At 35.7% G+C, this 19103-nt stretch overlaps 1 protein-coding gene across 8 annotated transcripts in view; it reads right to left on the bottom strand.

Moving 5' to 3' along the window:
• Rasal2 (RAS protein activator like 2) overlaps positions 1–19103 on the bottom strand; it is a 323464-nt gene that overhangs the window by 5960 nt on the left and 298401 nt on the right. For 5 of the 8 annotated variants that reach the window (XM_021722624.3, XM_005319764.4, XM_021722627.3 and 2 more), the window contains 6 exons: positions 17111–17312; positions 14978–15177; positions 13389–14250; positions 4066–4200; positions 2014–2216; positions 774–861 (listed from right to left, as the gene is read on the bottom strand). In XM_021722624.3, the coding sequence (XP_021578299.1) occupies positions 774–861; positions 2014–2216; positions 4066–4200; positions 13389–14250; positions 14978–15177; positions 17111–17312 (1690 nt within the window). Of the gene's footprint in view, positions 1–773; positions 862–2013; positions 2217–3122; positions 3234–4065; positions 4201–13388; positions 14251–14977; positions 15178–17110; positions 17313–19103 lie in introns of those variants that run through there. The other 3 variants (XM_021722625.3, XM_005319765.5, XR_013426392.1) reach the window with 2 other exon arrangements.

Raw genomic sequence — 19103 nt, 5'->3', positions numbered from 1 at the left:
TTATTTGTTTCATGCCAAGAAATACAACAACCACAGTTTGTACTGATAAAAGGAAAAGGAGTTAGAAACATTGCCTGCCTAATTTTGCTCTCATCACTGATGTATTTCTATGAGGTGACCAGGTGGTGTCACAGGTGTGAGCTACTGTGAACAGAGACCTAGATTTGGATTTCATCAACCTTTTCTTATAAAATTTTATCTAAAGAGACTCTCTAAGTACAGCACCAACAAAGAAGGGCAGCCAAGCACATTCCAAGCATTAATGCCAAACCCTGAACCAAAAGAATAACAAGGAAAGGTGCCTTCTTCAACCTTGTTTTCCTTCGCAATTCCATTACTGTCTGGGGCCAGAAGTTCATGGGGCCAGAGGCAGTGGACGTGACTGACAAGACCGTGAGCAGCACAGCCAAGCAATGGTCAGTGGAAGTCACAAGCCAGAAACATGCAGTGCACTTTTCACAGTTGACCCTTCAGAGAATCCCCTCCTTCCCACAAGGAAAGAAGCAAAGCCCATCATGCACTCAGTTGAGATCTGTCAAACAACTGTACTAAACACACTAATACTCTGCTGTGTTAACAGACTTGTCATCAGTGAAAGAAAGGAAAAATAATGGAGGCCATGTAGAAATTGATTTAATTTTCAAAAGATAATGCCAAGAACTTCTCAATGCCTTATTTTTAGGGTACCTGCTTTGCCATTTGCAAGGATGGGAAGTCAGAAAATAACAGTTATTACCAATGAGTACCTTCTACTAGATCCAGAGTCTGCTTACCTGTGCATCAATAATTTTCTGCTTTGCATCAATAACTGCTTGCATCTCAGCATGGTCCTTCTTCAATTCCTCTTCCACAGCCATTAGCCTAGAATGTGGCAACAAGGGGATATCAACACTTTCAAAGACAGGGCTAGGTAATGTGAGAACAAGAAACTTAAAACTCACTATAGTTCAAGATTTCTCTTCTTCCTTAATAAAGACCTACAATCTTCTCTTCTTTCCCCTCTCTCACCTTGGAAGTAGACATCCAAGGTTGATTTCTTTAACTGCAACTGTATTCCATCCATTTTTATCTACTTTGGAGCAGAAGTCCTGTAATCATTCTCTCCTCTATCAGATTCTTCCCTCAGCACAATTTACTTTATCTTAAAATATCAAACCAAATCAATAAAGAACAAATTATCCTTTCTTAATCTCAACTTGCATGATATTCATTGTCCTATTTTTCTCTTCCCTTACACAGATCAGTTTCTTCAAAGAGTACTCTACACTTAGTAGGTCTAGTTTGTTTCTCATCCACCACTCACATTTCAACCCAGGAAGACTGTCAATTACCCCCATACTATTAAAACAACAGTCCTTTTCTGTCCTTTATTCACTTGACCTGTCCACAGCACTTGACAATATTGAAGCCTGGAGTCCAACTGTCTGCTATCAAATTCTGGTGTACCACCAACTATGTGACCTTGGGCAAAAGACTTAGTGAGTCTGTTGCCAGTTTCTTTATCTGTAAAATGAGAATGATAATTCTCATTATCAAGTGAAGATTTGTAGGAAAGTGCCTGGCCTATGGTGAATGTTCTGTAGACGTGCAAGTGGAACTGACCTCTTCCCCTTTCCCCTAGCTTGGCACTGGCGGCACTCTCTTGTGGTCCTCTGGCCCTACAGACATCTAGTGAAACTTCTTTCTGTTTCTGGACTTGCTCTGGAAAACTAAGTTTTAGACACTGGATACTTAGATTTTTAAAACTCAGTTCTCTTCTAAAGCTTCTCAAATGAGCCACTAAGTTTTCCTTTTATATAATTGTTATGGTTAAAGAAAAAGCCTACCTGATTTTCCTAGGAAGTGCACACTAGGTCTCATATTTAGGATGCCTGAAGAGACAGTCATCATATCTGTACTGAGTACCACAGGTGAAATGGCTTTTGTTGCCATGCCTTTAAAAGTGTTTGGATCATTCTCCCACCTTGTTGTACCTCTAACTAGCCCACATCTGCCACCAGGTGGTTCTCTAACCTGCTGATGATGCTTTTCATCTGGCTGTCTTTCTCTTCCTGTTGCCTGCGCAGCCGCTCCTCACTGTCCTCCAGCCTGGCCTTGTATTCCAGCAGCAGCTTCTGCATCTGCTGCTCCTGCACCAGCAACCGGCGTTCATATTCCTCCAGTCGCCGGCTAGACACTCTTAGGCGCTCCTTCAGTTTGCTAATTTCTTGTTCATACTAGAGTAAAGGAGAAGAAGCACCCACAAAACAAGGAGAAGTTAGTGATTTGCTTTTTAATGAAAGAAACCCTAGGCAATGTAGCTAGATGCTTCTAAGTTGCCATTCCTTATACTACTGCTATTGATTTAAAATATCAATTGGCATAGGGGTTGGGGATGTGGCTCAAGTGATAGTGCGCTTGCCTGGCATGCGTGAGGCACTGGGTTTGATCTTCAGCACCACATGAAAAGAAAATAAAAATATTATGTCCACCTAAAAAAAAAAACCTAAAAAGTAAATATTAAAAAAATATATATCTGGGCTGGGATGTGGCTCAAGCGGTAGCGCACTTGCCTGGCATGCGAGGGGCGCTGGGTTCAATCCTCAGCACCACATAAAAAAAATAAAATAAAGATGCTGTGTCCACCAAAAACTAAAAAAATAAATATTAAAAAATTCTCTCTCTCTCTCTTTAAAAAAAAATATATATATATCATTTGGCATAAATGTTTATAAAGCTTTGCCCTCCTTCTGGACATATTTTAAATCTGAATTTAGCATTCAAAATTTTACAGATTTATGTACCTCTCTCCACATTAAACTACCAGTTGCTGCAAGCCTCTGATTACTGATGGTATCAAATGGGAGAAAAGAAAAGAACAAACACTTAGAAGCCTAGTAAAAGCTGGCCGTCTTATAAGAGAGAGTTATTTGTGTATCATCACCAGGATCTCTGACATATTTTGTCTTATCAGAATGCCCTTCCTTCGGGCTACTAGAATCAGCCCTTAGAGAACAAGCAACATTTCTATAATGTTAAGCCACTAAGTTAATAAATAGAATTTAATGGCAGAGTAGGCTATTACTGCTTTATTCCTAGCTATGAAAGTATAAAATAGTCATAAGCACTAAGCAAAGGCCTACCTGTTCTCTAGGGTTGATTAAAATAGACTCTTGGCTATTTTCATGATGTGGCTCATCTGCTCAATTTGGCACCACTTGCTGGAATGTACATCTGTGTTCTCACTAAGCAGCCTATAGAAATTCAGTAATTCAGTTGGTTAAATGATCCTTTTTTATGCTAAATTTGCCATGGATGGTGCCTGAGTATAATGGAATGTCAAATTTTCTAGGTAAGGTGACAAGTATATGACTTTTTAATATTCATTAGTAATTAGTGATAAACCTGCATGGTGTATTGTAAAATGCAATTTACATAGTATTATCTAATTTATTTGATGACCAGCTGTTGCTCACCCAACATTATGGTTCCAGAAAGTCAAAGGTAAGGTTTGAAGAGTTACACTGTTTTAATAAGCACAGTTTATACTTACAAGTAAGAAGTAGTGAATTGTCTGGTTGTCAATTAAATGTGATAATGCTATACATGATGTCAAGGTTATTGTTTGATAATCCTTTTTAAAATTTAAAAAAAAAAGCCCTCAAAACAACAGATGATGTCTTTTAAAAAATTATCTGTACAGCTAGACATTCTTTACCAAAAAAGGCAAAATCCAAACAGTTAAAAACCCCCAAATTCCAAGTCAAATTGTTACCAAGAAATAGAAAATCTAGTTCTATGGCAATTTTGACCTTGGCTGAAGACTAACAACTGGTTTACAGAAATGCTAAAATGATTAGATTAATATCAGAGTGTCCTACAGATCAAACAATCTATATAAAAATGGTAGACATTTCCCATACATGTTCAGAGAGGCTACACTGACCTATCGTGCACTGGTGTGTTTCGGGTTAACCTAAGAGGAAGAGTGAAGATGGGGACAGTAGGAGATCATAATTCTTGGCTTTCCTTTCTAGCGGCCTAGACTTGTGGAGGCAACAAGTCAATAAAGATAGACTGCTCTACCTTCTCAGCATGCTTAGCTTCATCTTGATTTTGCTCAGTTTCTTCAACATCTTCTTCATATTGTCCATTGTTCAGAACCCATGCTGCTGTCCTCTCTACTGGAGACATGGTGGCAGAGTCCACAGGTGACTGAACCTGCATCAGAAACAGGTATTAGCATTTCCCAAAACAGCTCACCCAATCAAGTTACACAAAGACAGCTATTCTTAGAAGACGTAACTGTGATCCCTCAGTTTCAAATGCTGTTAGTTTAAAACAAAATATTTCTTCTTTCTAGATATACGTGACAATACAATGTATTTTGGTATATTACACATACACAGAGTATAACTTATTCTAATTAGGATCCTGTTCTTGTGGTTGTACATGATGTGGAGTAACCATAGTCATGTATTCAAATATAAGGCTAGGAAAGTTATGTACAATTAATTCTACTGTCCTTCCTATTCCCCGCCCCACCCTTCCCTTCCTTCCCCGTTGTCTAATCCAATGGACTTCTATTCTTCCCTTCCCCACCTTCCCTTGTTGTGAGTATGCATCCACATATAGGAGAGAACATTTGGCCTTTGTGACTGGCTTATTTCACTTAGCACGATAGTCTCCAGTTCCATCCATTCACCAGCAAATACCAAAATTTCATTCTTCTTATGGCTGAGTAATATTCCCCGTGTATATATACCACATTTTCTTTATTCATTCATCTATTGAAGGACACCTAAGTTGGTTCCATAGCTTGGCTATTATTGAGCTGCTATAAACATTGATGTGGCTGCATCACTATAGTAGGCTGACTCTAAGTCCGAAAAGCAAAGTAGCAGGGTATAAAATCAACATCAATAAATCAATTGCATTACTCTATGTCAAGGACATATCAGCTGAAAGATAAATCAGGGAAACTATCCCCCTCATAATAGCCTCAAAAAACAAAACAAAACCAAAAAACCCAACAACAACTTCGGGATCAATCTAAAAAAAGAGGTGAATGAAAACTACAGAACACTAAAGAAAGAAATTGAAGAAGACCTCAGAAAACGGAAAGATTTCCCATGCTGTTACTTTAAGTTTTTTTAAAATTTTATTTTAAGTTTTTTTTTTGTTTTGTTTTTAAGATTTTACTGATGCTAGGGTAATTAGGGGTAGGGAATGGAATATCCATTTGTATAAGAACAAACTATTCTGAATAGGAATTTGTACACATTGCATCTAAGAACCATTCTTTTTTTCCTTCCAAAGAAAGCCAATGCCTCAAAACTATTAATTTTTCCAATGGTCCAAATGCTATAAGGTACCAAATTAACTATTAAAATTAAGATAATGGAATGAGAGAAAGAAAGCATAACTTAATCATTGATTCTTCAAGTGAGAAAATACCTGTTGAACCTAGAGATGACCACAGACCAAAGAACTGTTCAATGTTAAACAAACACACAAGGTGACCATTCATACATCAGAATGCCAGATAGTTTTCTTATTAACCATTGAGAGAAAGAGAACAAGTGATACTTGTTATTTTTACAGAATTCTGATTCCTGGTGGGTTAAGACTACTCAGGAGTCCACGATTTAGAATCTAAAGTTTCTTTCTTTCTTTTTTTTTTTTTTTTTTGAGAGAGAGAGAGAGAGAGAGAGAGAGAGAGAGAGAGAATTTTTTAATATTTATTTTTTAGTTTTCGGTGGACACAACATCTTTATTTTATTTTTACGTGGTGCTGAGGATGGAACCCAGTGCCCTGCGCATGTCAGGTGAGCACACTACGGCTACTGGATAGTGTAAGACACATTTGTATTCAGTTAGGATTGCAAGATAAATTTTTCTTTTCCAATATAAATATGAAAGTGTTAAGATTATGGCCTTGAGGAGCAACTATGGAACTTAGTAGTTAAGTCATTTATCTCTTAAATACCATTTTCCTAATTTATTGAAAAAGAACAACACCATCATAATTACCACACCTATGCTGACCATCTCAAAGTCTCATTATTCATGAGACTGAATAAGATAATGTGAAAGTTCTTTGGCAACTTCAGAGTGCAATGAAGAGGTTATATGCCAGTTATTACGATATTTATGTTTTGAAAACTAGGATTCAATATTCAATTTTGTATTAGGCTACTGAATACTACTAGTGCTTTCTCCACCAAGGATATTGGGAATATACAATAATTTTTTCCCCTTCTGGCTTGCCAGAGAGAAAAAGAAAGTGAGTGAAAGAGAGAGTGTATTCTTTGTATGTCAGTTAGCTTTTTATAGTTAAAATGTATTTGTATTTTGAGGACCATTAATCCATAATTTCACAATTGAAGGGAATTTTCTCTCAGGCAGAGCCATATACCTTAAGAATCTTTATATCATTTTGGACTAGAATCCAATTAAACTCTACATGAGTATTTTAAAAGAAGGGGTATTCTGCTAACCTTGAGAGTTAGAGAAGATGAAAAACTGCCTGAAGAGACTAAAAAGTTACAGAGTTGGTTGGGTTGGGAGAGACTTTAAAGCTATACATACAAAAGTAAAGAGAGTGGCTTCTTAAAGGTTTGAAGAAGAATCTGGTTTAGTTGATTCACAGATCATAGATATATAGCAATAAGAATAGCTTCATGGTTGGGTGTGGTGGGTGCATGCCTATAATCCCAGCAGCTAGGGAGGCTGAGATAAGAGGATAGCAAGTTCAAAGCCAGCCTCAGCAACTTAGGCCCTTAAGCAACTTAGCAAGATCCAGTATCAAAAAACAAAAACGGCTGGGGATGTGGCTCAGTGGTTGAGGGCCCTGGGTTCAACCACTGGTACCAAAAAAAAAAAAAAAAAATGAAGAGAGCTTCTTCATGCCTAGGATGGATGTGTGTAGTTTACCTAAGTAGGTATACACATATACATACACAAGCAATTGAGAGTGAACTTGTAGAAAGTCCCTCTCTAAAATCAGTATATGTAAGTATGTCTTAAACTTCAAGATATATTGCTACTTAAAATTCTCTCTCTTCACTTTGGTTATCTCTACTTCACTTCACTTCATTTATTACATTTCACTTTATTTTTGTCATACCTACCGTATCACTAATATATTATTTATATTTTCCATTTTAATTAAATTTTAACTAAAGGCAGGATTTACTGGAGGCCTAGCCATCACCTGGAAGTCAGGGGGACATGGCAGGAACAGGGAATTCCTGTGCCCTACAGGCAAAGCCACTGTATAAGGGTGCACAGAACCAGCAAAACCAGTCAAAGCTGGGGCCAAGGAACTTTGATGTTAATCTTTATCAGTACCTCACTATCTTCCTTGATCTTTCCTTTCTACTCACAGATGGAAGAGATTGATTCAAGCTGCCTGGTATTTTACTATAGCCCTGGTGATGTCCTTGATGACCACTGGGGCAACTGACAAAGGCTGCAGGAATGGGAGTGGGGGTGGGTTCCAGAAGCTCTGGACAGCAGGGCTTGGTAGGCATGAGGACATAGGCAGCAGCACTGGCATCCAAAGAAATGACAGGAATAGCACAGCATCACTGTAGAGCAGGAAGGCAGGAACTCCCACTTGCAGTCCATGCTCAGAGAGGAGGATAATCAAAGGCCACACGTTACATGGAGAAAGGACGCCAAACTCAGGAAGAGCAGCTTCTTCTTACCTGGGTGGCAGTCATGTGATCACCTCTTTTAATAGAGTCGTTTTTTAGTTAGCTAAGCCCTTGTGCCAAGCAATATCAATAAAATGAGTTTGATGTTCTCTACATATTTTATATATTTATATATAAATTTATATACTAATGATTATGTATTTTTCTAATATATATCAAAACAATTACATGAGTGATTAAATATCTTGTGTGCACTTAAATGCAAACATCACATTTTGGGAACACTGGCCTATAGAACATAGTATCATCAATAAAAAGATTGTAATTACTGATATCAAGTTATTAGAAGAAAAATGGATGGCATGTGAGAACACTTTGTAAACTGCACCGTACTTTATATATCCACACACACACTACAGTTTTCCCCCTGCTGGATTTTAAAAGCAGAGTACAACAAATTGTTTCTGTGTTGGTAAAGGGGAAATCCTGACAAGAAGTTTAAGTTCTTATTTGATATATGTGTATCTGGAAGGCAAAATAATATAGCACTGAGTTTCAAAAATTAATAGGAAATCAACATTTAAAGGAGAAAAATACCTTTGTAGTTGTAGGATCTTATCACTTTAGCACATAGGGCACAGAAAAGCTGCTTTACTGTGAAATTAGGATTTTCTATTCAATAGCAATTTGAGATAATGTAGCTATTAAAACTAATACCAACTTTACTATTAGGAATTTATTACTTTAAGGCAACTAATTTGATAGCTTTCTATTTCATATGGTTAATAAGATATTGCCTGAATTAACTTTTTTTTCTCTGTGATTTGTTATGGGTAACTTTATTGAATGTAAGTGCCTTGGAAACTAATGGCATTTTAAAGAATACACAAAGGAAATAGGACCTTAGTCCTTAAAAGCATATTAAGAACAAGAACTACAACAAAAATAATATGAGTAATCTAGGCTTTAACTAGATTAAGTGAAAAGATGTGATTCATTCCACCGGTGATGGTGGAAGTTACCATGCCTTTTGAATAACTAATATGGGCTGGGGTTGTGGCTCAGTGGTAGAGCGCTTGCCTAGCACATGTGAGGCACTGGGTTCAATCCTCAGCACCACATATAAATAAATAAATAAATAAATAAATAAAGGTATAGTGGCCATCTACAACTAAAAATAAAAAATGAAAAAAAAACTTAACACGAGGTTTGATAAATTATGAGACTGCACAATGGGAAATGGACATTTTGGATGCTATTTTATCTACTGCTATTTTATTAGTTGAATCCTTTTTGGGGGATGGGGGGCTGGAATCTTTTTTTCAGCCACTTTCTGATATATCTTAGCACTTTGTATAGCATACAGTAGGTGGTGGTCCAAAAAACAAAATATCAGACCTTATGATAGTATGTAGATATATGACTACATGACTGGTATGATTCTACATCATGTACAACCAGAAGAATGAGAAAATTAGACTCCACTCATATATGATGTTTCAAAGTGCATTCTACTGTCAAGTATAACTAATTAGAACAAATAAAATAAAAAATAAAATTTACAAAATAAGTTAGATTATCTTCACTCTTCTTCCAATTCATGACAAATCTTTACAAAATTATTAAGATTCAAAGAAAATACAGTGATTTTTATTTCAAAATTATTATTATATGTGAAAAAAAACAATATACTAATTTTTGGAGTTTTTCTTTTGGTCTTAAATGTGTTGATCTTACTTCTCAATTATATTATCAACTAAGGATGACACATCATCTAGTTTTTATTTTGTTTTGTTCCTGTTTTTGAGATACTGGGGATTGAACCAAGTAGCACTCTACCACTGAGCTACATACCCATTCCTATTTATTTTGAGATAGGATCTCATCAAGTTGCCTAGGCTGGCCTCAAACTTGTGATCCTCCTGCTTTAGCCTCCTGAGTAGCTAGGGTTACAGCAGTGAGCCATTGTACCTTGCTCATATAGTTCTTTTGCATGGCAGTAACTAATTAAGTGAACTCAATAAAATATATCTCAATATATTTTAATACTCTGGGTTCTCTTTAGAATTTACTACTAAAGCAGAGTTTATTATTAGGAGAAGGACACTATTTTTCTTCTAGTCTCAAAGGCTTTCCCTATGATTGTTTGATCTATCTCCTTTATGAGCTGGATATATAGCACAAATTATTATCTGCATTTACAGTTAAAGAACTTGCAGAAATTGAGGCTGGTAAGTGGTTTAGCACCCATCCTGCTTAGCTACATCCTTATGAAGAGAATTTATATCCACAGATTTTAAAAAGGAAAATTAAAGAAAATAAAGCATGAAAAGGAAGCAAGGGAACAGGATTTCCAATAGAAATATCTCCCTTTTGAGATGAAGCTGCCTAGGGTTTTCCTGGGAAAAATAATAATGTTTTAGAGCAAAAGGGCCTGCCAGAGCCAGTTTCATTGTTACTACATTTAGTCATAACATGGCTGTGCTGGGAACAACTGAGAACAGGCCAGTTCCCTATTCCTTGCTAGGATGTATTAGATGTAAATAAGACTTGTTGGTTTCAACTTCTTCTTAGTCTGAAATACATTCTCATAAATAATGCTTCTGCTATCAACACCAAAGAAAGGGCTATCTAAATTAATAAGTAAACATCAAGAGTGCTTGAGAGTTTGGTTAGAAGAGGGTTTAACAAGTCCAAATAGAACATTGCCACATTATACTAATAAGCTTGCCAAACACCTATTTTAAAAGGCCTTTTCAAATTGGAATATCCATCATTAGGGATAAATCTAACCAATTCAGACACTATAAATAAACAAACAAGGTCTATTTTTTTTATACAGAGTACATGATACATGGGAAATAAAAGAGAAGAAAATGAGAAAAAAGAAATCCAATCAGAGGTTCAAGGGGTCAAAATATTAAAAGAGTTTCCTGAAAAAAAGTTCTTTCTCTATAAGTTGTTTGACTAGGATTTTATTTCTTTCCTACTCCTTATCTGGAGAAGACTGAAGCCAGTCACACTGCCAACAATGGCCTCTCTTTTGTGCTAAGATACAAATGGAATTTGCAGGGGACAAAGGCCTACAGAACAATCCCCACAAAGAAATCCTCTAGTTTTGGGAAGAGAAAAATTCCCCAACATAATTTGCAATTAAAATATATAAAGGAATTCGTCTTAAAAAATGTGCTGATTATATAGAACTTTAGAAGATTCATGGGAGTGAGATGAGAAACACAAGCAAGAAATGGCAAGATAAGTAATGCAATAAGTAAGGACATAAGTTCAAAAGAATGAACCATCTGGGTAGAAAAAGTCTTAGAAAAAACCCAGAAACCTGAACAACCAAAATCCAGTGATTTATTCTTCAACTGATGTGACAGTGGAAGTTACCAGCACGAAGATGAATATCTAAAGCTGTTCTAGGTGATCTCATTGTGGCTGTAATCCACTTCATGTCAATACATCACAGATATTCCCTAACTCCTTAATGATTGTGGCACAGAAATTAAAATTTTAAATTGTTTTTTGGAGATAGTATGCAATTCCATCTCTCATGCATCCACACAGCCTTATATTGACTCATAGGAACATTTATTCTACGCTTATGTGAATGGTACGTTTTCCTATAGTAAAAATATTGTATGGAACAATTGGTTCTAGCCTACTGAATTAGGCTACTGAATTCTATTATTTATAAACAATCAGCCTGAGTCATGGGCCCTGGGAATTGAGGACTATATGATTCAGGAAGAATGAATGGGTGGGCAGAATTTTAATTTTTCTTTTCTTTCTAGGGCTGGACCTAAGTCAACTTAAAAAACAAAAACAAAACAAAACAAAAAAACCACGACAGATCTTTCCATGTCCTTTCCCTGTCTGCCAATCTTATGTTCTTATATCTATATCCTATCTCATCCTTAGTGTCCTCTTGAAACTCTAAACCTCCAAGTAGATGTTTCACATGGTATTCCGTTTCTAAAATGACTTATCTTTTCATTCTTCCCCTAATACATAATCACATTGTTAAAAGTAGTTAATATCAACTAGAAGCTAGCACAAAAACAAGGTAAAAAAACCTAATTCACAAAAAAGTGTAAATGATTGATAGTCTTCTAACATAAAATTATGTTTATGTGAATACATGTGTGTATAAATACACATACATTTATATACAAAGATATGTACATTATATATAAAGGATATATAGGAATATATGTATTTTTCCTTTTGTTTAGAGGAAAATGTCTATTAAATCAAATGAATTGGTGAAAATTTGGAAAATATAACAAAATAAAAATGAAAAATTTAAGACTGAAGAAAAACTTTATTATTCAAGAAAGAATGATGGAGTAGGAGGTTCTGCCCAGAAAGTGTGCTCCTCAGCGTTAGCCTAAGTTGATCCTGCTTTTTACACCCCCCTCCTCTGCTTCTGATGTTCCATTTATTTCTTCTTTAAATAACTAGTGATATAAGGGCAAGGGGCTCTGATCACAGCAGAGTGAAGGTAGAAACTGCCTAATCAGTATGTGCCTACCCATAAAAATGCAAATATATGGGAGAGATACTTTGGGATTTTATTTAAGTCTCCTTGCCCAGTTATTTTGCTGCATAAAAATTTTTGTCATATAATTCTTTTAATCACATACTCTTTAGTACTTATAAAGTATAATTAGGTTTCAAATAACCCAATGATTTTATCTAAAAATATTTTTAGATAAAAAATAGTTACACCTTTAAGTTTATTAATTCATTTCAAAGGATGAAATATATATAGGGTGCCTCAAAATGAAAGGAAGAAATGATGAAATTCTTAGCAAATAAATAAGAAAAAACTTGAAAACTCATATTAAGATTGGTGTGACACTAACTGGGCTTAACAGTAATACAAGGGAGCTGCAAATGTTTAGAACACCTGTCAACTGCTTGTGTTTCTCTTTTTACCCTTTTTTACTTTGTCTCTACAGGGGTTTAGTTGTTTATTTTTCTAGCCACTTCCAGGAAAAGGCAAATGGGACTTGGTATTTCTATAGGGAATTGGGGGGTGAAGTGAGGAGTAGTTACTTAAAATTCTCAGCTCAAAAGGTAAAATTTAATTCTCAAAGCTTAAGGAAAAAAAATTAAGGAATAATTTCCAGATTTTTACAACATATATTATGGTTGATTTCACCTATAGATTTCCTAGTTTATTTATTTATTTATTTTTATTTATTTATTTTTTGAGAGAGAGAGAGAGAGAGAGAGAGAGAGAGAGAGAGAGAGAGAGAGAATTTTTTAATATTTATTTTTTTTTAGTTTTCGGCGGACACAACATCTTTGTTGGTATGTGGTGCTGAGGATCGAACCCGGCCGCACGCATGCCAGGCGAGCACGCTACTGCTTGAGCCACATCCCCAGCCCCAGATTTCCTAGTTTAAATGTGTACTTATTCTTTTAACATTGTAGATCTGTTCTAAGTGCAAAAAGAGGTAGCTGCTCTGCTGCTTGTAGAAAAGGAAAGGCCTCCTGAGTGTTTGGCTAGAGTCTCCTAAGGGTAATGAGTCAAACCACATTCTGCTGTCTCACCTAACCAGAAACCTCCTAAACTTGTCATTTCCTCCTTCCATTTAAAGATTGCAGAAAATAGTCTTAAGGGGAAATCTTGTTAATAATGGGATTTGTTGATGATCCCCCTCCCCTATTGATTTACATATAAAGTCCAAGGTTTGGACCAAGTAGAAGCCAAACCACTCCAGTATGTGTCCCTACCTGCTGTGTCTGTTGTCTCTGAATTGCTCTCACTTTGGGAACAGGGCTCTCTCTGGAGGAAGAAGACTGCTGCCGGGACCGGCTCCCATTCTGCACAGGTTCAGCCACCAGGGCTGCAGATGCCACTGACATGCTCCCGGTACTACGTAAGGATGCACTGTGTGGCAGGGATGGGGGTGCTTTGGCTCGGGCACCTAACCCGGCCTGGTCCATTTTTCGGATTTGGGCCTGCCCAGTACTGTTTTGACGTGGCAGAGCAAGAGGTATGTGTCTGTCTGGCATAGTGTGCCGCCGGGAGAAATCTTCACTCTGAGTGCTACGTTTGGTAAAATCTTCCATGCTGCTATTGCTGGGTCCACTGAGTTTGAAGTCTTCACTGTTACTTTGGCTTCTAGAACTGGCAGTGCTTAGGTTCTCCAAACTGGAATCTACAGAGGCCTTTGGCATTGCTGGAATTGGGTTATTGAGGTGATAGACAGGGTTCTGGAATGACAAGGGCTGGAGACTTCCTGGTTGGTTCAAGGCTGGGTGCAGGGGCCTTCTTACTTGGGGGGCACTCTGGGGAGTGCTCTGAGTTTCCCGCAGTTGTTTGATGCTGGCCACCTGGGTTATGGAAAGCTGACTTCCTGTCAGGCGCATAGGCACATCAAGCATGATGGATGCATGCTCCACCTGAGCAGCATGAGTGTCCTGGAGGTCCATGAGGGAGATGCTCCGACCATTAGGAAGGCTGCTTTCCTTTTCATCCTTTTCAGAATAAGTCATACTCTGGGAGGAGGCCTGCTGAACAAGCAGTAATGTTTTGCCTCTGAAATAGCTGTCTGTATTTTCCTGGCTTGGAGATTTCAGTTTATGCAAGTCACTGTGGATAAGGAAAGGATCCTAGGTTACTCTTGAGAGCAAATTCAACATAGTTAAGATTCTTTAATTTTGGAAACTTTTCTGAAGTTTTAGAAGCTCAATATGGACACCTAAACTTTCTTTAGAAATTCAGGTTTCATCATTACAATTCTTAGAATAAAATCTAGCATTTTTACTTTTTCTTTAAAGGTAGAGAATACTACCCCGTCACAATCTTTAGTTTTTACTAGAATTCCAATAATAATCCACTTGGATTTAAATCCTCCAATTTATACTTAGTTCCATTTAAACCTTCAAGAGAAGCAGCTGTGAGTAGACAACCAAAGGGTCCCTGCTAAAGGAACAAACCTTGCCAATTCGGAATAGAAGTCTAAGCAACAATGTTGTATGTACCTTTCTAGTTGACACAATCAGCTATAAAATGGCTTTAACTGATGGTCTTTCAGAGTTTTGAGTGCTATACCACACAAAAACATCAATTTCATAAAATCCCTAATCTTCCATAAAGCACGATATAGATTTTGAATGCATTTACTGAATATAACTCTATACTATCATTCTAAAAAACGTTATCCTATCTTGTGCTTTATAACAATTGGATTTATCTCAAATGTTTTTCTTTAATTGCTTATAAACTTATTGCAAATTCAACAAATGAGTCAAAGAGATTTCTGCTAAATTTAAACTTTATCTTTCTCTGAGAGTAGTACAAACCCTCTCTTGCATACCTGTCAGTGGGGTCTTCAAATATTTTCTGCAGCCCAGAGGACAGGCTTCCACTGACGTTTGGACTAGAGTTATGCTCAGCGAAGCGTCTCAGTTGCTGTTGTATTGGCGTAGGATTAGTCAGGGACTTAGTAATATCAGCAAGAACACGAGGAAGAGGACCCAGTTTTGCCACGGTCGCCTGTAGGAAGGAATTTTCACCCTGATTGGATAATAAGCATTGTGACATCCACCACAGATTGTTTTTGGGACAACGATGCCCATTGATTGGAGGGGTGTAGGTTGAGGGAAGGGTAGGTTTTTGCATATGGGAGTGGCAGGTTCATAATGCATTGTTATGGAGCAGCGAAATCATGGCGTCGTGATGAATGGAGGAGGCGAAACAAGGTGCAGCAGACATTGAGGAAAGAAAGGAAATAGAAATTAGGATTATGCAAATAAAAAGTCATGCTCAAAATAATCAAACTATTGCCATTCCAACTAAAGTAGGCATGCAAAGCAAACTAAATCTTTGAGTAGCTAACAGACCAAGGTGGGGAAGGGGAGAGGAGGAACCAAACACCTTCTAACCAAAAGGAACTTTGAGACCAGAGGATTGGCTAGTGTGATGAAACTTCCAAAGAAAAAGGATCATGTGAGAAAAAGAAACTCATGCTGACATACAAGATGCTGCATACAGGGATCCAGAGCACTGCAAGACATGCAGTTAGTTGATACTGCCATCCGCTATCCTAGTCAATCTTGGGAACCCTGACCCATTCCCAGCTGTTTCCATTCATAATGTAATTTCCTTTTTATTTAAACAATGAATAGGGGAAATTCGGTCTATGAGATATTTACTTTTTAAACAGAGACTAAAAAGGAGAAAGTATGTTTATGTATCAAAGCCTGTTAAAAAGACTTTGATCTTGAATAAGTCAGAACTATTCACAAGATAACCATATATGCAATGAAGTTATTCAATAAAGAAAAATTTTTCAGTATTTGCTTAATCTATCTCAATTTTTTTTTCTTTAGGGAGTTTTTCTCATGGGGTCTTATGGGGCCATCTCAACTGTTAGTTTTACATGGCTGCCTTTGGGTGTTCTTTATCTTTTCAACATTCAATAGACTTTTCTGAATGAATTTAATGAATGCCTCTGAAGAATCTCTTTACTTGCTGAATAATGTTGAACCATGATTCATAATAAAGAAATTTACCCTCAACAGAGCTGCAACTTAAAATATAGCTTGCATTTCTAAAAATGAAGAATAGGTTCTTGAGAATATGAAATGGTTTATTGTCTTCTAAATGTTTTAAGCACCAGTGGACACACTTCCATTTATATTTCCTCAGGAAAATGATCTTTGTTAGTAGGTTTTATTCCTCTCTAATTTTTATTAATATAACATTTCTATAATTAATAGGAAAATGGAGGAAAACAATTCATTACAGAAAAATAACTTTGTTTTTTGCAATTACTCTAACATACTACTACACTTTTTCTACTATAAGCCTGTTCTTTTTTTTGTCAAATTCCAGAAGAAAGAAAATGATTGGCATGCTTTACATTTACTTATTAATAGAATAATTAACACATAATAACATTCTTTCTGTCAGAAAATAAGTAAATAATAGATTTATATATTCTTAATTCATATCTGTAGAAAAAATAGGATTTTCATACCCCATAAGACTCATCCCTAATAAATATAAACTTAAACTTGTAGAATAAAAAAAATTTTCATAGGTAAAGCTATAAACATGATAAACAGCATTTCCTATGTCTGTCCTTTTGTTAGAAATTACTAGAATAAAATTTCATATCATCTTATACATGATAAGGATGTATGTATCAATATTTGCTATTAATTTCTAGGCAAGTTTCAGATATGTATTATATATGAATTTATAGAAATATATTTCATTAACTCAGTTAATTATTTTAAAAATGTTAATGATTTCATTACTTTCTAGAATTTCACGGCTGCAGATCACAATATTTACTCAGCAATGATAACCATTTGCTTTCTGATATCTAGGGCAAAAGGTTGCTTTCAATTAGCAGAAAGGGTAGTGTTCTCATTCCAGAATTCAGATGCACCGAACAGATGCACTATCTCCCAGTTCCCATCACTCATCCAACCTACTTTACCTTATCAAGTTGGGAAACTACTTCCCACAGTAAGGAATGCAAAACTGAAAGCTCTCGGCCCAGATCAATGTAACCATCAAAGCCTGGGGTGTTTGAGATGGTGTCTGGATTAGAAATCTCCAAGAGAAAGCGCTTCATTCCACCCCATTCATGTTCTAAAAAATCATTCATGAATGCCATGTATTCCTCTTTGTTACCAAACCTGACGCGGAGAGTGAGAAAATGAGAAAGAAAAGAGAGATGATCATTTTAAGTTGACTTTACACAGAGTTATAAAAATTAAAAAAAAATTGTAGAGATAATAGCTCATTTTGTTTTTCTGTAAATGAGAGTACTAAAATATATTTTTCTTTTTTTTTTTTTGAGTGGTACTGGGGATGATAGAACACAGGTCCTCCAACATGCTAGGAAAGTGAACTATCACTGAGTTACATTCCCTGCAGCCTTAAAAAAATCTAGTTTCTTAATATTTAATATATACCAAAAAACTGAATAGCTTTCTATTCTCACCATAGGGTTAAGCCTAGACTCATTTCCCCCTGCTCTGGTATTTAAAGCTCTCTATGATATAGCCCTTATTTATCGACTAAATGTTCACCAGTGTAAATTTTAATATTGATTGTTTCTTCAAAGTTTCCTAAATACATTATACAGTATTTTACTTCTTCCCCCTTATCCATGGTATTTATCCAAGACCTTCAATGAATGCCTGAAACTGTGAGTAGTGTAGAACCCTATATATACTATGCTTCCCGCCATACATACATAACTATGATAAACTTTCACCTTTTCACTTAAACACAGCCTCTATAGCTTCTCTTTAGCATCTCTGAATTTCTAACATCAAAACTCTTGTTCTGTTAAGTAAAATAAGCACTATGATACTTCGACAATCTGACAGCCAAGATGGTTACTAACAACAAGTTGGTAGCAAATACAACAAGAATACACAGAACAAAGGTATGATTCATGCCCTGTGTGAGACAGAGCTGGACAGCATGACATCTCCTTATGCTACTCAAAATGGCATTTAATTTTAAACTTATTATTTCTGAAATCTTTAATTTAATATTTTTGAATCATGGGTGACCATGGGTAAAACTAAAACCTTGGAAAGCTAAATCTTGGATAAGGGGAAACTACTTATCTTTTTCTTATTTAAGCCTTTGGTTGTGTTCATTATTTCTACTAAATAGGTTCTAGCTATCTTCAGAGACTATTTAAGTCTATAAAAAAATTTGTTCAAAAATAAACTAGAAATAAATGTTTATCAGAATTAGCTCAAATATGGGTAAGTATGTTATATTTCTGCTTTGGCTTATATACAGGGTACACAAAATTAAAATAGTGGACTTATAAAAAAATCACAATTTATACTAAAAAATCCTGTTTCATTAAAGTTTTAATTATTTTCTTCAACAAACTACTAATAGAAACTTGTTTTTAAGCCTTAATATTAAAAACATCTATGATCAATTTTGCAAGTGTGAATTCTTTCCCAGTTATTTTTAAAACTTATTTTCAATAAACTATAAAACAATACAAACTTACTGAAGAAAAAGTTAAAAACAATGAAAAATGTTTCATTTTTCTTTCTTCAGAAAGATAAATTATGGGTACATCCATTTACCTACTAAAACATATCTGCTATTAATTACATTTAAGTACAATTATAGTCTCCTAACTTTTAAATTTTTTTTTTTTTAAAAAAGGTTAAAATACACAATGAACACTATATATCTTTCATCTACATTAACCAAATGTTAAAATTTTGTCAAATTTGCTTTCACTCTTCTATATATATTATGCTATTTTTTGAACTATTTTAAACTAAGTTACAGACATTATCACCTCTGAATACTTAGCATCATTTTATTCAGAAAAAAGGAGTATCACTACATAAGCCAATGCCATCTTCATACTAAAACTTTAAAAACATGATTTATGAATCATCTACAGTCCATATTTAAATTCTACCAATTGTCCCCCAAAT

Source organism: Ictidomys tridecemlineatus, chromosome 10 (assembly GCF_052094955.1).
Source record: "Ictidomys tridecemlineatus isolate mIctTri1 chromosome 10, mIctTri1.hap1, whole genome shotgun sequence".
NCBI classification, from domain to species: domain Eukaryota; kingdom Metazoa; phylum Chordata; class Mammalia; order Rodentia; family Sciuridae; genus Ictidomys; species Ictidomys tridecemlineatus.
The sequence above is the reverse complement of the archived record's forward strand: the minus strand, read 5'-3'. Positions and strand labels throughout refer to the sequence as shown.